At 41.7% G+C, this 26,400-nt stretch overlaps 1 protein-coding gene across 1 annotated transcript in view; it reads right to left on the minus strand.

Annotated features, from left to right (window-relative positions):
- Positions 1 to 26,400, minus strand: part of LOC122787830 (solute carrier family 12 member 2-like) — a 1,020,929-nt gene that overhangs the window by 728,214 nt on the left and 266,315 nt on the right. The window contains exon 8 of the mRNA XM_044054742.1: positions 22,294 to 22,421. Coding sequence (XP_043910677.1) covers positions 22,294 to 22,421 — 128 coding nt within the window. The remainder of the gene's footprint in view (positions 1 to 22,293; positions 22,422 to 26,400) is intronic.

Below are 26,400 nucleotides of genomic sequence, written 5' to 3' on the forward strand. Positions count from 1 at the left end.
CTGTATAGACACTGCTGTAGCTATTGTGACAACTTGTGCACCTGAATAGACTGTGCTGTAGATAACATCAAAACTGGTGTACCTGTACAGATAGTGCTGTAGCTAACATGACAACTAGTGCACCTGTACAGACAGCGCTCTAGCTAACATAACTGGTGCACCTGGAAAGACAGTGCTGTAGCTAATGTAGCAACATTGTGCATTTGTATAGACAGCTCTGTCGATAACATGACAACTGGTGCACTTGTATAGACAGCGCTGTAGATAACAAGGCAACTGGAGCACATATATAGAGAGCACTGTAGCAAAAGAGACAACTGGTGCCCCCTGTTACTGTAGCTAACAAGACAACTGGTGTACCTGTATAGACAGCGCTGTGGCTAACGTGATAACTTGTGGACCTTTATAGACAGCACTGTAGCTAATGTGGCAACTGGTGCACCAGTAAACTCAGAGCCATAGATAATGTGACAACTGTTGCACCTATAAAGACAGAGCTGCAGCTAATGTGACAATATGTGCACCAGTACATTCAGTGCTCTCGCTAACATGACAACTGGTGCACCTGTATAAACAGCACTGTAGCTAATGTGAGAACTACTGCACCTGTATAGACAGTGCTGTAGCTAATCTGACAACTGGTGCATCTGTATAGACAGAGCTGTAGCTAACGTGACAACTGGTGCACCTGTATAGAAAGTGTTGCAGCTAACGTGACAACTGGTGGACCTGTATAGACAGCACTGTAGCTAATGTGACAACTGGTGCACTTGTATAGAAAGTACGGTAGCTAACTTGACAACTGGTGCACCAATATAGGTTCATAGGTTCATACTAGGCTATCTGCCCTAGGGCATTTTTAAGCCTAGCCAGTGTGTGTTTGGCTTTCTCCACCCATTTTAAATTAATTTTGCTAGGCCCGTTTTCGAGGTTAGTATACTGTGCCTCTGTCTAACAGTGACACAGAAGTGATACCCGGGGTAAACCTATGATCTCCCATCCACTCATCAAGATTCCTCTTGAAGAGAGCCAATGAGGGACTCTGCCTAACCTGGACTGGGATTTTATTCCAGAGTGAAGGGAGCCTCTGGGTTATGAATCTGTCCCTCCAGCATGTCCTATTTATTTCAGTGCTGAGGTTCAAGTCCCTCAAGCGCGTAGCTCGATGGGATTTGGATTTTCTGAGGTGCAGCATGTCCATTAATTCCGGGTTGGACATGGCTTTATATGTCAGGCACAGATTGCCTCTGAGCAGGCGGTATGCCACTGAGTAGAGCTGGAATTTCTTTAACTGGGCAGCATATAGCATCTGTTTGAGCCCTTTGATCCTCTTGGTGAGGTACTTTTGGGGTCTTTCCAGTTGCTGCAGGTGTCTGGTAAGGTACATCCCAAAAGGGGCATTGTACTCAATTATGGGCCTGATGAGGGATGAGTAAAGAGGTATGATGACCTCCCCTGATCTAGATGTGAATCCCTTCATGATTAGGTGGGCTATATAAAATGTTTTTTCTAACCACTTTGGCCACGTGGTTGTCAAATGAGAGATTGCTAATAACTTGGGTCCCCAGGTCCCTAATTACTTCTTCTGTACTTAATGGATTACCACCTATGTGGTAATTTGTGGGCACTTTGTTTTTGCCAAAGGGGATGACTATACACTTTTTGGCGTTTAGCTTGAGGCCATGGCTCTGGCACCAGTTGTCTGTTTCTATGAGGCCCTTTTGGAGGATGTTTGTGTCGGCTGGAGAGTCAATTATGGCGCCCAGTCTGCAGTCATCTGCGAACTTGGTCAGCCACTGTCCTTCCATGTTGGCCTGTACCTCCGAGAAATATATACCGAACAAGAGAGGTCCCAGGACTGAGCCTTGTGAGACACCACTTGTAACTGGTTTGGAGTCTGACATGGCTCCAGCAATTCTAACCATGTGGGTTCTGTCCTTGAGCCAGTTTGCAACCCATCTAATGACATAGGGGTTTATATTTAAGCTGGTGAGCTTATCTATAATGCCTGAGTGGGGTATTGTATCGAAGGCTTTTGCGAGGTCCAGGTAGGCTGTGTGGACCACCTTCCCCTCGTCAATGGCCTTGGTGACTGTTTCAAAGAAATCAACCAGGTTTAAGAGGCAGGATCTGCCCTTAACAAAGCCGAACTGGGTAGGATCCAGTGTCTGTAGGTCCCCAATATCTTTATTTATAAGGTCCATGATAATCCTTTCCATAGCTTTGCAGACCAAGCTAGTCAGGCTTATGGGGCGATAGTTTCCAGGATCCGTTGAGGCACCACCTTTGTGGAGAGGGAGCACTGTTGGTGTACGCCACTCTTTGGGTACATATCCTGTAGTAAGGCTGAGATTGAACAGTAGTTTTATGTTTGGGTTTAGCTCTTCTTGGAGTTCATATGGGACGCAGCCTGTGACACCGTCTGGTCCCACTGATGCTGTGTTTTTTGCTTTGGAGAGGGCGGCTTTTACCTGAGCATCTGAGATGTCAGGGAGGCAGCACTCTGCTGGAATAGATATTTGCCCTTTTGGTGGGGAGGGGGAGGGAGTTTGCACTGAACCTGTCAGCTAGGATGTTGGCAATGTCTGTGGGTTCGGTGTATTTTTTGTTATTTTAGACTAATTCTGAGCATATCTGGGAATTCCCACCCAGGTTCCTAACATAACTAAAGAAAGCCTTGTGATTATCCTTAGTGTCCTGTGCAATTTTTCTCTCGAAGCTGGCCTTAGACGATTTTATGAGTGCCTGTAGTTTTTTGCTAATACTGATCAGAGATGCCTTCCCTTTTTGGGATTTTGCTCTATCATGTAATAGCTTCCTCCTTCTATTCTATAGTTTGTTTATGGCTGTGGTCCACCAGACAGGACATCTGCCTTTGGAGGATTGGGTTTTGGTTTTATTTAGGATTGCATGATCCATGCATTCCTGAAGGTGTTCATAGAATGCGTTTATAAAGAATTCTGCAGTCTGGGCCATATTTTCTACAGGCCCGGGGGCTTTGAAGGATTCCACCTTGGTTTTGAGGAGTGGGAAATTTGCTTTAGAGAAGTTTTTCACTGTGGTTTTCTGGGCAGGGGGTGGGGTCGGGATGTGAATATCCAGTGAGATTAGTTTATGGTCTGATCTTACCAGTGAGGGATACACTTCTGGTCTGGAGCATAGAGTCCCCATGTTGGTGATGATCTGGTCCAGTATGTTTTCCCCTCTTGTGGGAGTGGTAACAAGTTGTTCCCTAGCATTTGAGTTTATAAATTCTAGGAACCTTTGGGCTAGGGTGTTGGAGCTAGAGTAATGCTCCCAGTCTATGTTTGGGTAGTTGAAGTTGCCCAATATAATGGTGTTTGGAGAGACCTTCATATTTTCCAGTGTTCTCAGGAAGGCCGAGTGGGGTTCCTGGGTTTGGGAGAGTGGTCTGTAGCAGGCTATAAACTGGAAGGCAGTTTTACCCACTGTTAATTGCACATGGATAGTCTCTGATGCTTTGTGCTGTGCCACCAACCTGGAGGTGTGGTATCTTTGATGAATATTGATACTCCCCCTCCTTTTGTGGTTCGGTCCAAGTTTTGGGACTGGTATGAGGTATAACCTGGCAGTGCTGGGGTGCTCTTCGGAGCCTTGAACCAGGTTTCTGTTACTTCACAGATATCAATGTTCTCCATGCTAAGGAGAGTTTTGAGTGTGTGCATCTTGAGGTTTAGACGTCTGGCGTAGAGTAGCATTACTCTTAGTTTCTTATCCCTTGTGATACCTATGGAGGTGGGTTTGTCTTTTGAGCCTTGCCTAAAAAAGGCACTATGGGGGTAGCAAGAGCCTTTGCCAATATCCGAAAGCCCAGGGGTAACAGGTACAAGCTGTCCCTAGCGAAGCATCGTGGCTTGTCGAGCATGTCATCCCAGGCTGACAGGCATTGGATCCCCTTTGAATGACACCAATACTTAAGCCAATTGTTGAAATTGATTATCTTGTCTTCATATTGTGGCATCATTCTTGGTGAGGGTAAGAAGCTACTCAAGGTCAGGGTCATACCGGCCTGGGCTACATGCTCAGAGAGCTCCTCTATGTCTCTTTTCATGTAGTCCAGGGAGGTACGTCTCAGGTGATTCACACCAGCATGGACAATGACTGAGTCATATTTGTACTTGCCTTGGAGTGACCTGAGTGCTTGTGTTATGTGGCGGATCCTAGCGGCTGACAGGCAGCTCACCATGACCTTCTCCTTGTTCAGCCTGGTGAGCGGGATGTCAGTGTGTCTGACGATAGAGTCACCTATTACAAGTGTATCAGGTGTGTTGTTTAGCCTTAAGGGCTGTGAGTGTTCGGCACACTGGCATTGTGAGCTATGTGTTGCCCGTGTTTTGTTTTGGGGTAGCGGTTGCTTGGGTGTCTGCTTTGGAGGTCTCTGCTGCTTAGGCAGATTTTTATTTAGAGCCTCTGAGTATGTTTTTGTGTGTTTATGTGTTTGGTTTGCTGTCATGGTAGGTCTATGTGAGACTGGAATTGTAGTGAGTGTGGTTTCCTTCTCCTCCTGGCTGGTTACGCCACTACTGAGTTGAAAGAGCTTAGCCTCCAGTTTGGCTATATGGTTGCATCTCTCACATGTGTTGGAATTTGTTGGGAGGGGGAGAGGGTTGTCTGTGTACATGAGGCAGTTGTAACATTGCCTCAATATTCCCAGATTCGCCAGCTGGACCGGAGAGGAGATTGACAACTGGCCTTTGGACATGCTAGAATAGTATTGGGAATTCCTTTATAATTGAAAAAAGGGCCAATGGGGAAAAGGTACTCAAGGGGAGTTTGTGAGGGTGTAGTGCTTTTAATTTTTTAGTGCTGACTTAGTGAGCAAGTGCCAGGTAACTTAAATGCAATGTGTTACAGGTAACTTATATGCAAAAATGACAAACAGTAACTTTCTTTCAAGTGAAACAAGGAAATAAGTACAGTAAGCAATGCAGATATCACTAGGGATCCACAGAAGTGCTGAAAAGCCGCATTTAAGGTGGAATTAGTGTTTCAGGGAAATAACAAGCAAACAAACAACAAGCATACAAAGAAAGCTAGATTCAGCAGGCCTGGATCTAGTCTATGCTACAGCAAACAAGCTGTACCAATTTCAGTAAGAAGCAGTTCAAATATGCAGGCACTATAAGCCTTTAACCAGAAATTCCCAGCTCAGAAGGGCAGAGTCCAGCCTCTCCTCCCACAAGAGTGCAGACCACGAACCCTCTTAATGTAAAATAACTGGCCTGAAGCCCAAGTGCTCCAGAACTAATACACTTTTAGAATAACAGACACTGAGCCCTCAATCAGCAGTTCCCAACTTAGAAGGATGTAAGCTACCTGACCTGCCACCACAGTGCATGCCACAAACCTTACTAATGTAAAACAACTGGTCTGAAGCCCAAGTGCTTAATCCAAAAGACTTAGAATGATAGCTACACTTTAATCAAGTTACTACCAAGCAGTAATAAATACAATTGAATACTTTAAAGAATTCCTGGATTAGTGCTCCAGTTATACAAACAAAGCTAGATTCAGCAGGCCTGGATCTAGTCTATGCTACAGCAAACAAGGTGTACCAATTTCAGTAAGAAGCAGTTCAAATATGCAAGCACTATAAGCCAATATACTCAGCGCTGTAGCTAAAGTGACAACTGGTGCACCTGTATAGGCAGAGCTGTAGCTAACATGGCAACTGGTGCATCTGTAACAACAGCACTGTAGCAAATGTGACAACTGGTGCATCTGTACAGACACTGCTGTAGCTAATGTGACAACTGGTGCATCTGTATGGAGACAGCTGTAGCTAACATGACAAATGGTACACCTGTATAGACAGCGCTGTAGCTAATGTGACAGCTGGTGCAGCTGTATAGACAGAGCTGTAGCTAACATAACAACTGGGGCACCAGTCACTGTAGATAGCATAACAACTGGTGCACCTGTACAGACAGCACAGTAGTTAATGTGACAACTGGTGCACCTGGATAGACAGCTCTGTAACTAATATTACAACTAGTGCACCTGGATAGACAGTGCTGTAGCTAATGTGACAACTGGTGCACTTGTATTGACAGTGCTGTAGCTAATATGACAACTGGTGCACCTGGACAGACAACGCTGTAGCAAACATGACAACTGATGTACTTGTATAGACCGCGCTGTAGCTAACATGACAACTGGTGCACCTGGATAGACAGCGCTGCAACTAACATGACAACTGCTGCACCTATATAGAGAGTGCTGTAGCTAATGGGACAACTGGTGCACCTGTGCAGACACTGCTGTAGCTAATGTGACAACTGTTGCACCTGTACAGACAGTGCTGTAGCAAATGTGAAAACTGCTGCACCTGTATAAACAGCTTTGTAGCTAACACGACAACTGCTGTACCTCTATAGACACTGCTGTAGTTAATGTGACAACTGATCTGCCTGTACAGATAGCTCTGTAGTTAATGTGATAACTGGTGCACATGTCATTGTAGCTAACATGACAACTGGTGCACCTGTATAGATGGTGCTGTAGCTAACATGACAACTGGTGCAGCTATACAGACAAAGCTGTAGATAAGGTGACAACTGGTGCACCTGTATAGACAATACTGTAGCTTATGTGACAACTGGTGCACCTGTACAGATAGAGCTGTAGCTAATGTGACAGCTGGTGAACCTGTATAGACAGCACTGTAGTTAACATGAGAACTGGTGCACCTGTATAGACAGCGCTGTAGCTAATGGGACAACTAGTGCACCTGTACAGACAGCACTGTATTTAACATGACAACTGGTGCACCTGGATAGACACTGCTGTAGCTAGCGTGACAACTGGTGTACTTGTATAGACAGCTATGTAGATAACATGACAACTGTTGCACGTGTATAGACAGCACTGCAGCAAGAGAGACAACTGCTGCACCTGTAGCTAACATGATAACTGGTGCACCTGTCACTGTAGCTAACATGACAACTGGTGCACCTGTATAGACAGCACTGTAGCTAATGTGAGAACTGCTGCACCTGTATAGACAGCACTGTAGTTAATGTGACAACTGGTGCACCTGTACAGACAGCTCTGTAGCTAACATGATAACTAGTGCACCTGGATAGACAGTGCTGTAGATAAAATGACAACTGGTGCACCTGGATAGACACTGCTGTAGCTAGAGTGACAACTGGCATACTTGTATAGACAGATCTGTAGATAACATGACAACTGCTGCATGAGTATAGACAGCTCTGCAGCAAAAAAGACAACTGGTGCACCTGTCACTGTAGTTAACATGACAACTGGTGCACCTGTATAGACAGCGCTGCAGCTAATGTGATAACTTGTAGACCTGTATAGACAGCACTGTAGCTAATGTGACAACTGGTGGACCTGTATAGACAGCACTGTAGCTAATGTGACAACTGGTGGACCTGTATAGACAACATAGTAGCTAACGTGACAACTGGTGCAATTGTATAGACAGCACTGTAGCTAACATGACAACTGGTGCACCAGTATACTCGGCGCTGTAGCTAATGTGAAAACTGGTGCACCTGTAGAGACAGAGTTGTAGCTAACATGACAATTGTGCACCAGTATATTCAGAGCTGTAGCTAACATGACAACTGGTGCACCTGCGTATACAGCACTGTAGCTAATGTGACAACTGGTACACCTGTATAGACAGAGCTGTAACTAATGTGAAAACTGATGCACCTGTATAGACAGAGTTGTAGCTAATTTGACAACTGGTGCACCGATATACTCAGCGCTGCAGCTAATGTGACAACTGGTGCACCTGTATAGACAGAGCTGTAGCTAACATGGCAACTGATGCACCTGTAAAAACAGCACTGTAGCACATGTGACAACTGGTGCACCTGTATAGACAGCACTGTAGTGAATGTGACAACTGGTGCACCTGTATTTTATTTATTTATTTATTTATTTGCAGTTGGTTTACCAGGATAGTCCATTGGGCCAAATGAACCCATTTTCAATGGAGTCCTGGGGAGAAAAGCTCCAAATAAGGTTACAGTAGGATTTACATCCATATTACAATAATTACAAGAATTTTACAAATATAATATACAATATGTGGTAGACAGAGTACTGTTCACATTAAAGTTAGAGCAAACACTTTTAGGAAGAACAACTGGTGGTAAACATTTTAGATGATACAGTCTAGAGAAGGTAAGCATTTCAATTTAGAAAAGTAAGAAACAATTGCAACAGAGCTGACAATGTAGTGAACAAAAATTGTTTTTTTTTTTTTTTTTTTCAGTATGGATCATGAAGGATGTGAGCATGAGCATTCCCACTGGGAAAGTAGGTGAGAGTGAAGAGATTTTTAGAATGTAAGGTGGTTGAAAGTGGTGCGAATGGCAGGAGGTAGGGAGTTCCAGAGTCGTGCAAAGCTAAAGTTTAGGAGATTTTTACCAGGGGGACGCTTTGGTTTATATAATTCGATTAGATTTTGGTTGTTAGATCTAAGTACCCTGCTGGGAAGGTGAAATTTAAATGCAGAAGAAAGAGATGGACAGAGGTCAGGTTTGAAAATGAGCTTATGAGCAAGAGTAAGTTGAGAATAGATAAGTTGGTTAGGAAGTTCAAGCCATTTTAATTTATGGAGTGAAGAGCAGTGATGGCTTGAAGATTTATGGCTGGTAGCGAATTTAGCAATTTTATTGTAACAGGAGGAAAGTTTTGTTTTAAGGGAAGATTGGATGTTGGTTAGGAGAGGGGCTCCATATAGAAGAGAGGGATGAGGAATGAGGTAGAGAGTGATTTTAGTGGAGGGTGTAAGGTAGCGATTTTGTCGGTATAGCATGCCTAGTTTTTGATGTGTTTTTATGTTGAGTTGAATGTGATAGTTGAATTTAAGGTGACTGTCTATTTGAACACCAAGTAATTTAGCATTGGACACCAATTCCAGGGATGTGTTGTTGTGGCTGTTAATTAATAGAGAATTAGTACTGGTAGAGATGTGTTTAGAGGGGGTAAATACCATTAGTTTGGTTTTAGAGGCATTAAGAACAAGGTGGTTATCTTTCATCCAAAGTTCAGTGGAAGAGAATGCATCTTGTGTAAGCTTTTGTAGTACTGGGAAGGATGTAGCAGTGCAGATGATAGTTGAATCATCTGCGTATTGGATAACGCTGGAGAATGGAATAGAGTTGTGGAAGTCGTTGATGAATATATTAAATAGGAGAGGACCCAGTATGGAGCCCTGGGGAACTCCGGTTGGGGTATTTAGAAAAGAGGATGTGGCCTTTTTCCATTTTACTGCTTGATGTCTATTTGATAAGTAGCTAGAGAACCAGGACAGTGAGGAAGGAGATAAGTTGAGTTGAGAGAGTTTGGTTAGAAGGAGCTTGTGAGAGATAGTGTCAAAGGCCTTTGAAAGATCAAGTAAGAGGGTAGAGACAATATGACCTGAGTCCCGAGCTTTATTTACAGTTTCTATGAAGGAGAGGAGGGCTGACATAGTGCTGTGGCCGGGTCTAAAACCATGCTGAGTTGGAGTGAGCAGATTATTGCCCAAGAGGTAAGGTAGTAGCTGTAAATGGATACACTTTTCTAGGAGTTTAGAGATGGGGGATAGGATAGCTATGGGGCGGAAGTTTGCAATATTGTTATTATTGCCACCTTTGTGTAAAGGTATGATGTAAGCCTTTTTCCAGATTTGGGGTACCATGTTTTCTTGGATAGAGCGGTTAATTAGTATACTGATGGGGTAGGCTATGGCCTCAGCAGAAATGCTGAGGAAGTAAGAAGGAATGTTGTCAGGTGCATTGGAGCATGGTTTTAGTTTTTGTAAAAGTTTTTTTATTGTGGTTGTTGGAATTGGTTTTAGTGATAGAGGTGTGTGAAGAGGGGTGATAGAGATGGAGAGGGAGTGGTAGTATAGTTGGAGAAGTGGGGAGCAGGTTTGTGAAGAGGGTGTGACTGAGATGGAGAGGGAGTGGAGATGGAGGAGTAGGGAGGAGTGCTGGTGGGAGAAGTGGAGGATGGAGAGGTATTGGAGAATGAAGATGTTAGTTTGGAGATGGAATCTATGAAAAATGTGTTGAATTGTGTAGCTAAGTCCTTGTCAGAAGCATTGGGGTCAGGAGTGGGGTTGAGTAAGTTGCCAGGATTGATAAGGGTAGATATTCCTTTCCAGAACTTCTGAGGGTTTGTTTTATTATTGTTTTGAAGTTTGGAGAAATAGTTTTGTCGATCAGCAATAATGAGCTTTTTTACTTTATTTCTGAGTGTTTTGAATTCAAGATGGGAGAGGGGAGATTTATTTTTATGGTAAAGTGCCCAGACTTTATCTCTGTGTTTCATAGCTGCCAGAGTAGTTTTGGTTAGCCAAGGGGTTGTTTTTAGTTTTATTCTTTTGGAGCTTAGGGGAGCATGGTGATCTAGGATATTTAAAAAGGTTGTGTTAAAGTGAGCTACGGCATCATCTAGGGTTAGAGTTTTTAGAATATCCCAGTTGATTCCTTTTAGAGAGTCATTGAAAGCTGTTGGTTGAAAGTTTTTTTTTGATTGCGTATGGTAATATAGTTATGTGTTCTTAGTAAAGGTGTAGGGAGTCGGTATGCAAAGGTGGGCAGGTGATCACTGAGGGAGTCTGGAAGTGTACCACTGTCAGAGAAGTAATGAGGGTGAGAGACTAAGATCCAGTCTAGAATGCTACCTGAAGATAGAGTTTTGGAGGGGCGGGTTGTGGAATTAATTAGCTGTGAGAAGTTGTAAAGGTTTATGCTAAGTGGACTTGTGTTTGACTGAATGGAGGACCAGTTTATGTTAGTATCACCTAGGATTATAATTTCGTTGTTAATATTTGTGGAGAGCCAGAAAAGTATATTTTCTAATGTGGTAATATTGTCTCCAGGGGATGTAGAGGAGACTATTACTATGTGTTTGTGTTTATTAAGTTGAAATTTTGTCAAGAGTATTTCTGCATTGTTGAATTTGGGAATAGGCTTGTTATAAGGGGTGACTGACAGGGGGGATGAATACAGAAGAGCAACACCACCACCTTTTTTGTGGGATCTGTCTTTTCGGATGATATAGTAGTTTGGTGGTGTTATCTCATGGTCTTTATGTGAGACTTTAGCCATGTTTCAGATATAGATAAAATGTTGGGTTTGTTGTGTGAGAGCCAGGCATGGAGGCTTGGGATTTTGTTTACTATGCTTTGAGAGTTTAGGGAGGCAATAAGTATAGACTTGTCAATGTTGGAGGGGTTTGAGGGGCCAGGGTTGGGATGTATGTCTCCTGATAGTAGGGTAGTAATTAAATATAGAATAATATTGGTTAGGTGTTTGGATTGCTTAGTGTGTGTGTTGTACTTTAATGCATTGGTAAAGTCTGGGTTGAACTTTGATGCATTGGTAAGGTATGGATTAGCTGCTGTTGTGGATGAGTGTTTATAGGGGTTAATGAGTTTAAAAGTAAAGAATAGTTGAATTTTTATAGGATAGAGATGAGGAAATATTGTGATGTGAGGTTTTGATGGAAATGTGTTGAAGTCAGTAGTTATGTGGAAGGCTTGAGAGAGAGAGCTGTAGCTAATGTGACAAATGGTGCACCTATACAGACAGTGCTGTAGCTAATGTCACAGCTGGTGCACCTGTATATACAGAGCTGTAGCTAACGTGACAATTGGTGCATCAGCCACTGTAGCTAACATGACAACTGGTGCACATGTACAGACAGCACTGTAGTTATTGTGACAACTGATGCATCTGGATAGACAGCTCTGTAACTAATATGACAACTGGTGCACCTAGATAGACAGTGCTGTAGTTAATGTGACAACTGGTGCAATTGTATAGACAGTGCTGTAGCTAACATGACAAATGGTGCACCTGGATAGTCAGTGCTGTAGCTAACATGACAACTGGTGCATTTGTACAGACAGAGCTGTAGCTAACTTGACAACTGGTGCACCTGGATAGACAGCACTGTAGCTAACATGACAACTGCTGCACCTCTACAGAGAGTGCTATAGCAATTGGACAACTGGTGAACCTGTGTAGACAGCGCTGTAGCTAACATGACAACTGGTGCACCTGTACAAACAGTGCTATAGCAAATGTGACAACCGCAGCACCTGTATAAACAGTGCTGTAGCTAGCATGACAACTGGTGCACCTGTATAGACAGTGCTGTAGGTAATGTGACAACTGAAGCACCTATATAGACAGTGCTGTTAACATGATAACTGTTGCACCTGTCACTGTAGCTAACATGACAACTGGTGCAGCTGTATAGATAATGCTGTAGCTAACATGACAACTGGTGCACCTGTATAGACAACACTGTAGCTAATGTGACAACTGGTGCACCTGTACAGTTAGAGATGTAGCTAATGTGACAACTGGTACACCCATATAGACTGCACAGTAATTAATATTAGAACTGGTGCACCTGTACACACAGCGCCGTAGCTAATGGGACAACTAGTGCACCTGTATAGACAGCACTGTAGTTAATGTGACAACTGGAGCACCTGGATAGACAGCTCTGTATCTAATATGACAACTGGTACACCTGTACAGATAGCGCTGTAGCTAACAAGACAACTGGTGCACCCGTATAGACAGTGCTGTAGCTAATGTAACAAGTGGTGCACCTGTACAGACAGTGCTGTAGCTAACAGGATAACTAGTGCACCTGTATAGACCGTGCTTTAGATAATATGACAACTGATGCACCTGTATAGATAGTGCTGTAGCAAACCTGACAACTGGTGCACCTGTATAGACAATGCTGTAGCTAATATGAGAACTGGTGTACCTGGATAGACAGCATTGTAGCTAATGTGACAACTGGTGCACCTGTATAGACAGTGCTGTAGACAATGTGACAACTGGTGCACCTGTATATATAGCCCTGTAGCTAATGTGACAACTGGCACAATTGTATAGACAGAGCTGTAGCAAACATGACAAGTGGCGCACCTGTATAGACAGTGCTGAAAATAACATGACAACTGGTGCACCTGTATAGACAATGCTGTAGATAACATGACAACTGGTGCACCTGTATACACAGTGCTGTAGCTAACGTGACAGCTGATGCACCTGTCACTGTAGCTAACAGGACAACTGGTGCACCTGTATAAACAATGCTGTAGTTAACGTGACAATTGGTGCACCTGCATAGACAGCGTTGTAGATAACATGACAACTGGTGCAGCTGTGTTGACAGTGAAGGGAAAGATGACGTCAGGAGAAACCTAGTTCTCTCATTAACAGTTTTCTTTTAAGTCATGTCACCCTTTGCTGTTCATTTAACATCCTGCTCATAGTGTGGACTTCTGGAGGTAGATTTTAGATGCAAACTCTGGGATAAACCTTTTGTAGTAGCCAGCAAGTCTGGGGAAAGCCCAGCTTTGCTTCTTTGTCTGGGGCATGCGACATCTCTTCACAGCTTCAGCCTTTTCTCCTGGGTTTAATAAATTTCTGCCCTATCAGGTAACCTAGGCATCTAATGTCTGATGTGCCAACCTTACATTTTGCAGCACTGAGATTGAGTCTGGACTCCCTCACATTCTGGACATTTTGGTAGTGAGGGTCCAGATTTTATGAGTGAATAACCACATCTGTGTAAGTTACTACATATGATTGATGGGGTTGTAAGACCCTGTCCTTTAGTATTTGAAAACTGACACCATGGAAATTTAATAGAAGGATGGTATATTGAAAATGTTGTCCTCTCTGGACAAGGCATTATTTTCTTAGCTTTCTTAGGAAGGGGAGTTGCCAGTACCCTTTGGTCAAGTCCAGGGTAGCGAGGACTCTGGCTTTACTTAGTTGTTCTATCAACTTGTCCACCCTAGGTGGGAAGATACTACTGTTTGCTTCTTGTATCACATCCCCCAGTTCAACATTTGTTTTGGTATCCTATAGTGCTTTATACTCACTTTTTCCCCTAGTCCCTATAAGGTGTGCACAATAAGGGAGGTTCATCTCCATAGCTCAGAAAATATGTCATCATTCCTTATGAGAAATTCTCGAACCTCTTGCTTCGGGGATTCAGACAGGATGTCAACAAGAACTAAGTGATGTGTGGGCAGCAACTGTTTCTCCTGTTCTTGACTGATTACCTCAGTCTCTGCACTGACCCGGGTGACCTAAGGTCCTTTCCAGAGTTTTAGTATGTTTATATGATAGAGCTCATCAGCAATTCTATTCCATAACTTTTTCAACAACCTCATAAGATACCTGCCATTTGGCTAGAAACTTATTCTCACTAGAAGGAACCAGACCTAAGACCCTTTCTTGGACCTCCCTGTCCCAGGCATTCACATTATATACTCTTTAATGATTAGCTTGAGTTCTCTCGAGGTGTTTCTGAACAAGGCACTAGTACTCTAGCACTCACTTTTATAAAGTTTCATAATGTTCAAGTAAAGACCAAAAGGGGTTGTCCTCCTCCTTCTCTCCCAACTCTAAGGTTTTTTTTTTTTGTGAAATATTCAATAACCCCTGGAGAATTTACTTAGTTGTTCTATCAACTTGTCCACCCTAGGTGGGAAGATTCCTCAAAAAAGACTTTGTGCCTCATGACTGGAGAAAGGCAACAATAATCCTTCTGCACAAAGGTGGGCCATCTACAGCCCCTGGAAACTACAGACCCATAAGTCTCACTAGTCTTATATGTAAAGCCATGGAACAAATTATCATGGAGATGATCAGTAGAGACATAGTAAACCTCCAGACACTGGACTCAACCCAGTTTGGTTTTGTCAAGGGTAGATCATGCTTACTCCACCTGGTGGACTTCTTCAAGAAGGTCACCAAAGAAATGGATGAGGGCAAAGTCATTCACACTACCTACCTTGACCTGGCCAAGGCATTTGACACAATAACCTACTCGGGCATTGCTGACAAACTCAAGAGGCTAGGTACAAACCCGTATGCCACCCAGTGGATAGCAAACTGGCTCACAGACATGACCCAGGAAGTTAGAATTGGGGAGTCCACCTCTATATGGAGGCCAGTCACAAGTGGAATCCCTCAGGGATCAGTCCTTGGACCGCTCCTTTTTGGCATTTACTTCTCAGAAGTCAAGGCCAATGTCAGTGGACTCTGGCTGACTAAACTTGCAGATTATTACAAATTAGGCGCTGTCATTGAATCTCACACTGACACAAATGTTCTCCAGGAAGGGCTGACACTAAATGCCAAGAAATGCATTGTAGTGTCCTTTGAGAAGTCATCCATCCTGGTAACTATCATACTGACAACACACCCCTTAGAGTTGACCCAGTAGTCAGGGACTTAGGAACACACATCAATAGTAATCTAGCCTTTGATCATCACATGTCTACAGTGTTGAGGAAATCATTCTTTGTTGGGCAACTTATGAACAAAGGTATGGTATCTAAGTCCAAGGAAACCATTGTTCCACTGTATTTGGCATTCATCAGACCTGTCATTGATTACAATGCCCCCTTTTGTATGTACCTAACCAGGCATATCCAACAAATGGAACATCAACAGAGGTTCCTCACTAAAAAAATACAGGGCATAAGTAATATGTCCTATGCAGACTGCCTCAAGACCCTATCCCTCTATTCTGTCTCCTACATGCTTTTGATGGGAGATCTATGCCTGGTATACAGGGCATTGTCAGACCCCACTGTGATGGACCTCCTGCATATCCACAAAATAAACAGCACCAGAATTACCAATTTTAAAGACTTAAACCTTGCCTGTGATATAAATAGGACTTGCTGGAGAGACAGGTATGTATCCCAGAGACTACCCTGTCTATGGAACAGGCTCCCCATTCATGCGAATTAGAGTTCCTCCCTAACACAATTCAAGTGCAACTTGGACAATTGGATGGGAAACTGGAAAGTCATCGCTGGTTTGGCACCTATGTCTCTAATGGACAGAGGTAACCTGTAAATGGTTCATCTCCTAGGCCCATGCTTATACTTATCAAGGGTATCGGAACTTTTCAGAGATTTGGGATGCATGGCTAGGCTTAAAAAGGCCCTTGTGGTCATTAGCCTAGTAAACACCTATGAACCTATGAAATGTACTAACTTTAGTTGATTTTTGATGTACCTCTCTGTCAGAGAAAACATTGTTCTCCTTCTGTCAAAAGTACATAGTAACCACACAGAGCAAATAGTAACCACAAATGTACATCTCTGCATATGTACACACACACAAACACACACACACACACACACACACACACACACACACACACACACACAAATATATGTATATCTGTGTATCTGTGAATATGTACATTCATAAAGATTGCTATTTCAATTAAAGAAATAACTGAACATATAAAAAAAAATCTATCTGAAGCACAAAATAATCAAACATCAAATATCCAAAACCAAGAAAACTCAAATAAATGTAAAACATAAAGAAACTATCTTACTAGCAAGGGGGCAAGGCAGTCTACACCCATCATAACTACCTGAACTTATGGATGCCAACTCCACAGCCTCACAAATGCAAAGAAGGGAGAAATCTCCCAAAGCAACTGAATCCCTAGTATTGCATGCTTACAAATTTCACATTCAGTGATTTTCACAATAAGGAAGCAATCTGTAATTGCATAAACACAAATATGTGAAATTTCTCTTGAACACAAATCATTGTACATTTATAACCACACCAGTAGCAGCATTAGCAAGCAATCTCTTTCTGAAAGAAAACAAAAAATAATATATAAAGCATAATTTATGACTTAATCCTACACAATAGTACTGTTTTGCAGTCTGTCAGTGGACAAACTGACAGATCCAGCATTTTTATATTTGATCTTGACAGCATACCCTGTAGACATTCTATTAAATTGTTCATCAACTGTATAAACAACATCCACACCTAAACAGATGGATTATAATAACCGTTGTTCTGTAGGTGGATGAAATGGGATGAGCAAGGCAATTAGGAGGGAAGTACAGATGTGCAACTGTCTAAACATTGAGGGGGAGGACAACATGGGGGAGGATAGCCAGATAGAAAGGCCACAAGTGCAAAGAACACTATGACAATTAGAAAATTAGACTAAAATGGAAAACAAATAATTTTAGTAAAAGCAAATATGATCAGAGTACATTTTCCCCATAACGCAAGCTTGTCGTTATTTTCATGGAAACTTTTAATGTCATTTTCACTCTTTGTATGAAATGCTCTACTTAATCACAATTAAGGCCTCATTTTGTTTTCAGACATGGACAAGCAAAGGCCTGTTGTGTTTTATGCACGGAGGTGGCACATATTTATAGCCCAGCAGTCATTATCTTCCCCCCTGCTGAGTTAGGAAATCACTGCTTAATTCCCAAACAGCTCAGCCAAATGAAGTGTGGACAGGAACCACTAAAGCAAAGTGCAGTGCATTGTTAACTTGGCAAACTTGCCAGCAATCTTTCTCAGTAGACTCTATAGCTGTCTAATGAGTCCTGGACCTCCTCAGACAATTTGTTTCTTCCTTATTAAAAGATAATCATGTCAGGCAATCTGATCAACAAACTAACACAAAACCAAAATATCTTTTGGATATATTTGCAATAAAACATGATCCCTCTACCCAATAAATATGTAGTCAGTGCAGGAAAACGCAAATACAAACATTTACTGAGGTAAGAAATGAATATTTGGTAGAGACTGAATGAATATCTGTGACTGATACTTTAATTACCTGGTAAATAATATATCTCATGGGGTGTTGATTTATATCTACCCTCTGCATAATGCTATTAAACAAGCTGTTGTATATGTAGATAATACTGCTAATAATGAAAGGACAGTGCTACCATGTCAGACTCAAAAACTATAATTCCTACTAAATGCAAACTTTTCAGAGCCTCTGCAATGGAGAATGAGAGTTACTCACTGTAGGATTCAGAGAGATTCTCACCTCCAGCAAAATTGGTCTATTCAGATCTGGCATTTACTGAGATGGCAGTAATGTCCAGTTTAGAAACTAGTAAAACCCCATCAAGAACCACCTCATTAGCAATGAATTACCATGACTCTGAATCGAACAGTGCACTGTCAAACCTGATCATAAAAGTGTTCCCTCTACCTACCCAAGCATTAAGGTCACATAGGAACCTTCCAACATACACACACACACACACACGCGCGCGCACGCATGCCCACGTGTACACACTAACACAAACACCAACACACAAAACCAAAACACACACAAAACACAAATGCGAACACGCATGCACATTTACATGCAGACACACACACACACACACACACACACACACACACACACACACACACACACACACACACACACACATGCATGTGTGTTTACCCACACACACGCATAAGAGCTCACACACACACACAAACACACGCACACACACACATGTACAAACATGAATGAGCACACACACATGCATGTGTGTTCACACACACACACACACACACACACACACACACACACACACACACTCTAACTCACACGCATACAATTTAATTTACTAATTATATCTTTGGGAACAGAAGCTTCTTGAAAGAGCTCATGTAAACATATGGACGACTCACCTCTGTCAGAATTCTACAGAATGTCCAGATTTTTGGCTTCATATTTTTGGTCTGTTGTTTCATAAAAGTTGTGACTTTCTGGTGAATCATTGAGGATTGAAGTTGTTAAATAATGGCATACATTTATGCTTCAGATATCATACCCTTCCAAAAATGCATGCTAACACAGATCCTCTTATTCTAGTAACTTTCGAGGTGTAGAGCAATATTTAAAATCTGACTCTATTTTTGGGTCTTTGCCCTCAATTATTTTAGGTTTAGTCCAGATTTCTTGCACTACGATGTTGAAGGCCATGGTTCTAGAATGACTTGTTTGTATGTGTTAGGCTCTCTTGGAGAATATGGAAGTCAGTTTGAGAGTTTATGACAACACAGAGTTTGTAGTCATCTACAGACTTGGTTAGCTACAAACTCTTGATGTTGGCTTTGACATCAGTGAAATAAATACTGAACAAAAATGTTTCAAGGACAGTTCCCAGTGCAATGCCAGTAGTTATGACCTTTCTGATGAGAGCGTGCCCCTTACACTAATAGACTTGGGTCTGTCAATAAGACAGTTTACTATCTAGCAAGTAACACGGCTTTGCATTTACTTTGATTAGCTTGTCAATGATGTCAGAATGTAGCATGGCATCATATCTTGTTGATGATGTCAGAAGGTAGTATGGTATTAAAGGCACTGGCCATGTAGAGGTAAGGATTTTGAACTGATTGGCCTGCATTCATTGCATTAGTGACTTGTTCACTCTAATTGGTTTGGGTCAAAGGGATTATAGACTGCTCATATCGTTGTTAATAATTTCAATAATTTTCACTCCATTGCTTTAAAAATAAAGTTGGAAAAGCTTATATGTCTATAGTTTCCAAGGTCAGTAGTGGGTTCCATTTGTGAAATTGGGGTGACTATGACAGTTCTCCCAGAAGAATCCAGTAGAGAGGCTGATATTGAATAGGTTCAGCAGAGTGTGTGTGCATATGGATACAAGCTGTATTGACAAGAATGTAGCCTGACACATAGTCTGGTCCCTTGGAGTTGGCATCTGTGACCTTTGAAGCCAGCCCGCAGGACTTGCTCAAAAGTAACCTGAGAGGGGTGTGTTGGCCTGCTAATATGTTTGAGAAAGCTAAGGAGAGATAAGGGTGTAAAGTCTGATATAAATTTATCTATTAATGTGTTGGCTATGTCTTCTGCAGATGAGTATGTGTTGCTGTTATGTATTAACCTAGTGCATTGCTGAGCATTGTGCCTAAGGTTTTTGGCATATTAGAAAAAAAAAGACTTTATATCTGTCCTTAACACAGGTGCCAATTTTCAGTTTTTACTTATCTTTGGAAGATTTGACTTTGCTTCTGAATTCTTTGTTACTCTTTGAGTTCATTTTTAGAGGTTGGGGGTATTAAGCTTGTCCTTGTGGACAAGAAGTTTTCTTCCTCTTATAGTATCATTTGTTTATACTGGATTTCCACCATAGGGGTTTATTCCTAAACTCTTTCTCATATCTATTTAACCAGTGTTGGGACTACTCCATAATAAGACCTTGCATAAAATGTGGAAACCAGGAAATTTGCAAACTTTGCTGTCAGCTGTATGTTCAGAGGCAGATGTATAAATTGTCAATGTATTCCCAAGAGCCTGGCTGTGCTATGACAATAGTCTCATGAGGGGTAAAATGTATGGATTCCTCAGAATGCATTTAGCAGTTAAGGGGCACAGCAGGTGACAAGCGATCACTTTTCCAGTAGAATTTCTCTCCAAAAGTATGGAACACTGCAACACATTAAACATATTCAGCACCACATAAAACCCACAAAGTGTGGCCAGATGGAAACAAATTACATACACACACAATATCACCATCCAATTCATGGTCATCCATATGACATCACACAGATATATGCCATTTAGGCTAACATTATTCTTACCTGCTGTGTCTCATTTATCTATCTCACTTTCCTACCTATGGATGTTCATTGGTGAAATAGCTCTGAGATACAACCAAACCAGAGGAACGTGTGTCCGTGCAGCCAATATAAAAACCAGGAAAACCAGAAGGAATGGCTCACATAGTGTAATCCACCAAAACACAAAAGCCTTTGTACAAAATGAGGCAATCTACTCACAGGTTGTAAACCACATGAGAATAATTTAATAAAACAGAAGGAATAAGACAAACTGGTTTAAAACAGAAGGAAGAAAACAAGGACATGACGTTGGAGGAACTCCTTCTCTGGGAACAGGGCTCCCATTCATGTGAAGCAAAGGTCATCCCTAACGCTAGTGAAACATAACTTGGACCAACAGATGGGCAATCCTAAATTTACCACTGGTTTGGCACCTATGTCCCTAATAGACAGGGGCAGCCTGTTGAATGCTTCATAAGTGCAAACCTATACTGTAACCGTAAAATTCCTTGAGCATTTTGGTAAATTTAGGATAAGCTTAGCTAGGCTTAAAATTTCTCTTAGGCCGATAGCCTAGTAACCACCTATGAACCTATAATAGCATTGCCACCTATCCATTTTTTTCCATACTATCCAGAAATCAAACTGATTGTCTGGTAGTCTGGAAAACACTGTACAAGCTCTGTTGTTCTGTTTCAGAAAAAGAAACAAATTATCAACGTTTGTTAGATCTACGGATTTGCTATCCTTTTTTTTTTTACAAAAAGCATAGTAAATCCGCAGGGAAAAAGGCATTATAAATGGAAAAAGGGGGTGTTCCCCTTGGATGACATGATGATGATGCCACAAAATGGGCAGAAAATGGGCAGGGTTGTATGAAGTGTGAGGGGGTATGGCCTAAGTCCAGTTTTCACCACAATGAATGGTGGCAACTCTAACCTATAAGACTAATAAGTTCTTACTGCTTACATGATACATGTGGCTCAGTGGGGTCTATACATGTGTTGCATTCCTTCCACGGGTTCGTTATGCTGTAGTTTACCCCTATCAACCATCAGGGGGCAGCAGTCCCTTCTCCCTGATAAGCCTATGCAAGGATCGCCTAAAGTTATTAAACAAGGACCTACTTAGTAAACTAGAAGCTCTTGATATTTTCACTTACAACATGACTGAGGGTGACAATGACTGCCTTAGTAAACTGCAGAGGAGAGTTTTATGTTTTAAGTGTTTGTAGTGTTATGCAGCATTAAGCTATATCTCTCCAGATTGCATTTCATGACAGGCAGCGGTAAAATAATCTTCCTTCTGCTCCACTCCTTGTTAAAATGGTAAGTAGACCTTCTTTCTACCCCACATCCTGCTGTAGTTATATGTAGATTTTTCCTTCTGCCCCATACTCTGGAGTAGTGGTATGTAGATCTTCCTTCTGCCCCATCCCCTGGGGTAGTGGTATGCAGATCTCCTTTCTGCTCCATACCCTGCTGTAGTGATATATAGATTTTCCTTGTGCCCCATCCCCTTGAGTAGTGGTATGTAGATCTTCCTTCTGGCCCATCCCCTGGGGTAGTGGTATGTAGAGCTTCCTTCTGCACCATTGCCTGGGGTAGCTGTATGTAGATATTTCATCTGCCCCACCCCTTGGGTAGTAGTATGTACATTTTTCTTTTGACCCTTCCTCCAGTGGAAATCTAGAGAAAGTAAATGCTGCCAAGATACTTATAAAAGAGTCAAAAAAGCCTTATATAGTCAGTTGTATACTCTTTCCCCAACCCTCACTAACTAGGAAGATCTTGAAAGTAAGGTACTGAATTCTTTGTAGTAAATTCAAATATGACAAAGAAATGTAATAATCATTTCTTACTTGTAGATCACCGGAAATGTTGGCTCCAGCAAGAATTCCAGTTGCAGCAGGGAAGAAGATTGAAAACACAGAAAAAAAGTTTTCTCCATCTCGGAAATCTGGAAAAAAGTTTTCTGTAAAGACCTCACCTGAAATATAAAATATGATGTCAGACAGATCAATTTTTTTAAACTGAAATGTGACTTCTTTTTTTATATGATGTGGAATTTTGCACAAATAAACGAAAGCATTTCGACTGTTACAACAAAGGATAATTGAAACAAGTACATGTATTACATAATTCAAATGCTCTTCTTTATTCTCTGCCCAGTCTTATAGACTGAAACTATGAATGTGAAAACAAAAACTGGAAATACCTTGATGTCCAAATGGCCTAATGAAGTTTCGACTCTTCTGGCAGCAGCAAATTCGCCCTGAATTTAGCTGCAGCAACTAGAATTGTATTATCAGTGTAGCAGAATGTAAATATAACCATCGACAGACTGTACATACCCAAAAGATCTGCAATATGAGTGCTTCCCTGTCTTTCATGGAAGAGTTAGGTGTAGTCTGCAGCCCAGTTTTATGAATGACCTTAAATGGCTGCCTTGATTATGAGGCATGAGCTGATGAGGGAATGGAAAATCTCTGGGCTGGTTGTACATTTGTAGTCATTTTTTGTCTTAAGGAAGGAGTACAAAATGTCATTAGGAGACACCAGATAATATTTCTAAGGAACAGACAAGTCAGTCTTCTCAGCTCACACCTACTGGGTAAAGACGTCAACAGACTTGCCATTAAAAAGTTAAGCAAACATGGTCTGCTTTTACTGTGACATTAATTAAGCACTAGAACTTTATAGCTTCTTCAAAGATCGCTGATTCTACTGGAAAACAATCTGCTGCCTGTCTTAGACCAGGGACTGTTCAGAAGTACAAACAGTAGTACAGAGTTTAGTAGAAGTAAGCAAAATTGCAGCTAATTGGTATGCTTTTTGCGCTGAACGCCAGTGCTATTACTGCAGTCATAATAGTGCTGCTATATTTCAGAACTGCATCAGCCTGGGACATGGCTAAAAAAGATGTCTTGTTCAATTTACTTATCCAATTATCAAAACAGAAACAGGCAACAAGAGCACAATATAAATGCTTCTGGCGAGAGGGCAAGAAAGAACAACAGGATTAAGAGTTTGTTAGGTATTCCTGGCATGGACTGTTATAGCCATATTAAAACCCTGTAGGTCAGCTGTTTTTGTTTTCATTTCTGAATCTATTACTTCTTATGTATCTTACTTCTCAGTTTTACAAGCACAGACTGAAACAGAAGACTTGATGGCTGATCATTGTGAAAAGTGACACAGATATAATCAAAGGCTGCATGGCCCACCTCATAAGTAAGGGTATCTCACACAGGGAGAAGGAGGCCATAACATCCTTATATTCTTCCTTATAAGACCCATTATTGAGTACAACACCCCTTTCAGCATGTATCTTGCAAAGCACATGCAGCAGCTGGAGAGAAAACAGAGGTTCCTCACCAGGAAAAACCAGGGCCTCAAACATCTACCATGCACTACTCAGTTTCATACAGACAGTGCGATTAATACCTCATGATCTTCATACTCTATGCAGATGACATGGTACTTTTAGATTAATACCGCATGACCTTCCTATTCTATGCCGATGACATGGTACTCTTTACGTTAATACCTCATGACCTTCCTATTCTATGCCGATGACATGGTACTCTTTACATTAATACCTCATGACCTTCCCATTCTCTGCCGATGACATGGTGTTCTTTAGATTAATACCGCATGACCTTCCTATTCTATGCCGATGACATGGTAATCCTTAGGTTAATACCTCATGACCTTCCTATTCTATACCAATAACATGGTACTCTTTAGATTAATATCTCATGACCTTCCTATTCTATGCCAATGACATGGTGCTCTTTAGATTAATACCTCATGACCTTCCTATTCTATGCTGATGACATGGTACTTTTTAGATTAATACCTCATGACCTTCCTATTCGATGCCAATGACATGGTGCTCTTTAGAGTAATACCTCATGACCTTCCTATTCTATGCCAATGACATGGTGCTCTTTAGATTAATACCTCATGACCTTCCTATTCTATGCCAATGACGTGGTACTCTTTAGGCTAATACCTCATGACCTTCCTATTCTATGCTGATGACATGGGGCTCTTTAGATTAATACCTCATGACCTTCCTAGTCTGTGCTGATGACATGGTGCTCTTTAGATTAATACCTCATGACCTTCCTATTCTATGCCAATGACATGGTGCTCTTTAGGTTAATACCTCATGACCTTCCTATTCTATGCCGATGACATGGTACTCTTTAGATTAATACCCATGACCTTCCTATTCTATGTCGATGACATGGTGCTCTTTAGATTAATACCTCATGACCTTCCTATTCTATGCCAATGACATGGTACTCTTTAGGTTAGTACCTCATGACCTTCCTATTCTATGCCGATGACATGGTGCTCTTTAGATTAATACCTCATGACCTTCCCATTCTATGCTTATGACATGGTGCTCTTTAGATTAATACCTTAAGACTTTCCTATTCTATGCTGATTCTATGCTTTAAAGCCAGCTTTAGCACGCTTTTGCGCTTGAAATTTAAAGTTTGTCCCGTTTGTTACATTTACCTGTTGAGGCTACACACTGAAGTGCGCTAGCTTGTGTTACATATTTATTACATTTTCCTGCTGTTTGTTGCAAAAAAAGAAAGAAAAACAAAAAAAAATTATCCTCGTTTCCCGCCTTTCCTGACCTAGAGTAGTCCAAATACAGGTGTTGCTGTATTATGGACTTTTGGAAAGTTCCTGTGTTGCCCATTTCCTTTCTTGGATAAAGGGGGGCTTCTTTGTTCACCAGTGGCCGTGGGAAGCTTAGAGCAGCCTATCTATCCCTGGAGGAGTGTTCCCAGCACAAGAATCTGTTAGTCTATTGGCCATTTTGGGCCAGTTTCTAGCTCTTTCAAGTCCCCCTGTATTAAACCCACTTTGGCGTGGTTTTTGCACTTGTTACTACTCAGCCAAGCTCCTCGTCGTCCTGCAGAGTGGTGCTAGCAGCAGAGAGGCCAAAAGAGAGACTGCTAACCTGATAAAAGTGTTTTTTTTCCCTGCTACTACCTGGGTGACTGTCCAATCTAGGTAAACTGCAAGTATTTCTGCTTCTTGAACTGTTTTAAACTGTTTACATTGTTTTTGCACCTGTACTTTTAAAGTTTGTCCTGTTTGTTGCATTTACCTGTTGAAGCTACACACTCAAGTGCACTAGCCTATGTTACATATTTATTGCATTTTCCTACTGTTTGTTGCAAAAAAAATATATATATCCTTGTTTCCCGTCTTTTCTGACCTAGAGTAGTCCAAATACAGGCTTGGACTTTTGGAAAGTTCCTGTGTTGCCCATTTCCTTTCTTGGATAAAGGGAGGCTTCTTTGTTCACCAGTGGCAGTGGGGAGCTTAGAGCAGCCTATCTATCCCTGGAGGAGTGTTCCCAGCACAAGAATCTGGTAGTCTATTGGCCGTTTTGGGCCAATTTCTAGCTCTTTCAAGTCCCCCTGTATAAAACCCGTTTTGGCGCAGTTTTTGCGCTTGTTACTACTCAGCCAAGCTCCTAGTGGTCCTGCAGAGTGGTTCTAGCAGCAGAGAGGCTAAAAGAGCGACTGCTAACCTGAAAAAGGTGTTTTTTTCCTGCTACTACCTGGGCGACTGTCCGATCTAGCTAAACTGCAAGTATTTCTGCATTCTTGAACTGTTTTAAACTGTTTAAAGTTGTTTTTGCACCTGCACTTTTAAAGTTAGTCCTGTTTGTTGCATTTACCTGTTGAGGCTACACACTCAAGTGCACTAGCCTGTGTTACATATTTATTGCATTTTCCTGCTGTTTGTTGCAAAAAAGAAAAAAAGAATTATCCTTGTTTCCGGTCTTTCCTGACCTAGAGTAGTCCAAATACAAGCTTTGCTGTATTCTGGACTTTTGGAAAGTTCCTGTGTTGCCCATTTCCTTTCTTGGATAAAGGGAGGCTTCTTTGTTCACCAGTGGCAGTGGGGAGCTTAGAGCAGCGTATCTATCC

Source organism: Protopterus annectens, chromosome 13.part0, assembly GCF_019279795.1.
Source record: "Protopterus annectens isolate FY-2018-M chromosome 13.part0, PAN1.0, whole genome shotgun sequence".
Lineage (NCBI taxonomy): Eukaryota > Metazoa > Chordata > Ceratodontiformes > Protopteridae > Protopterus > Protopterus annectens.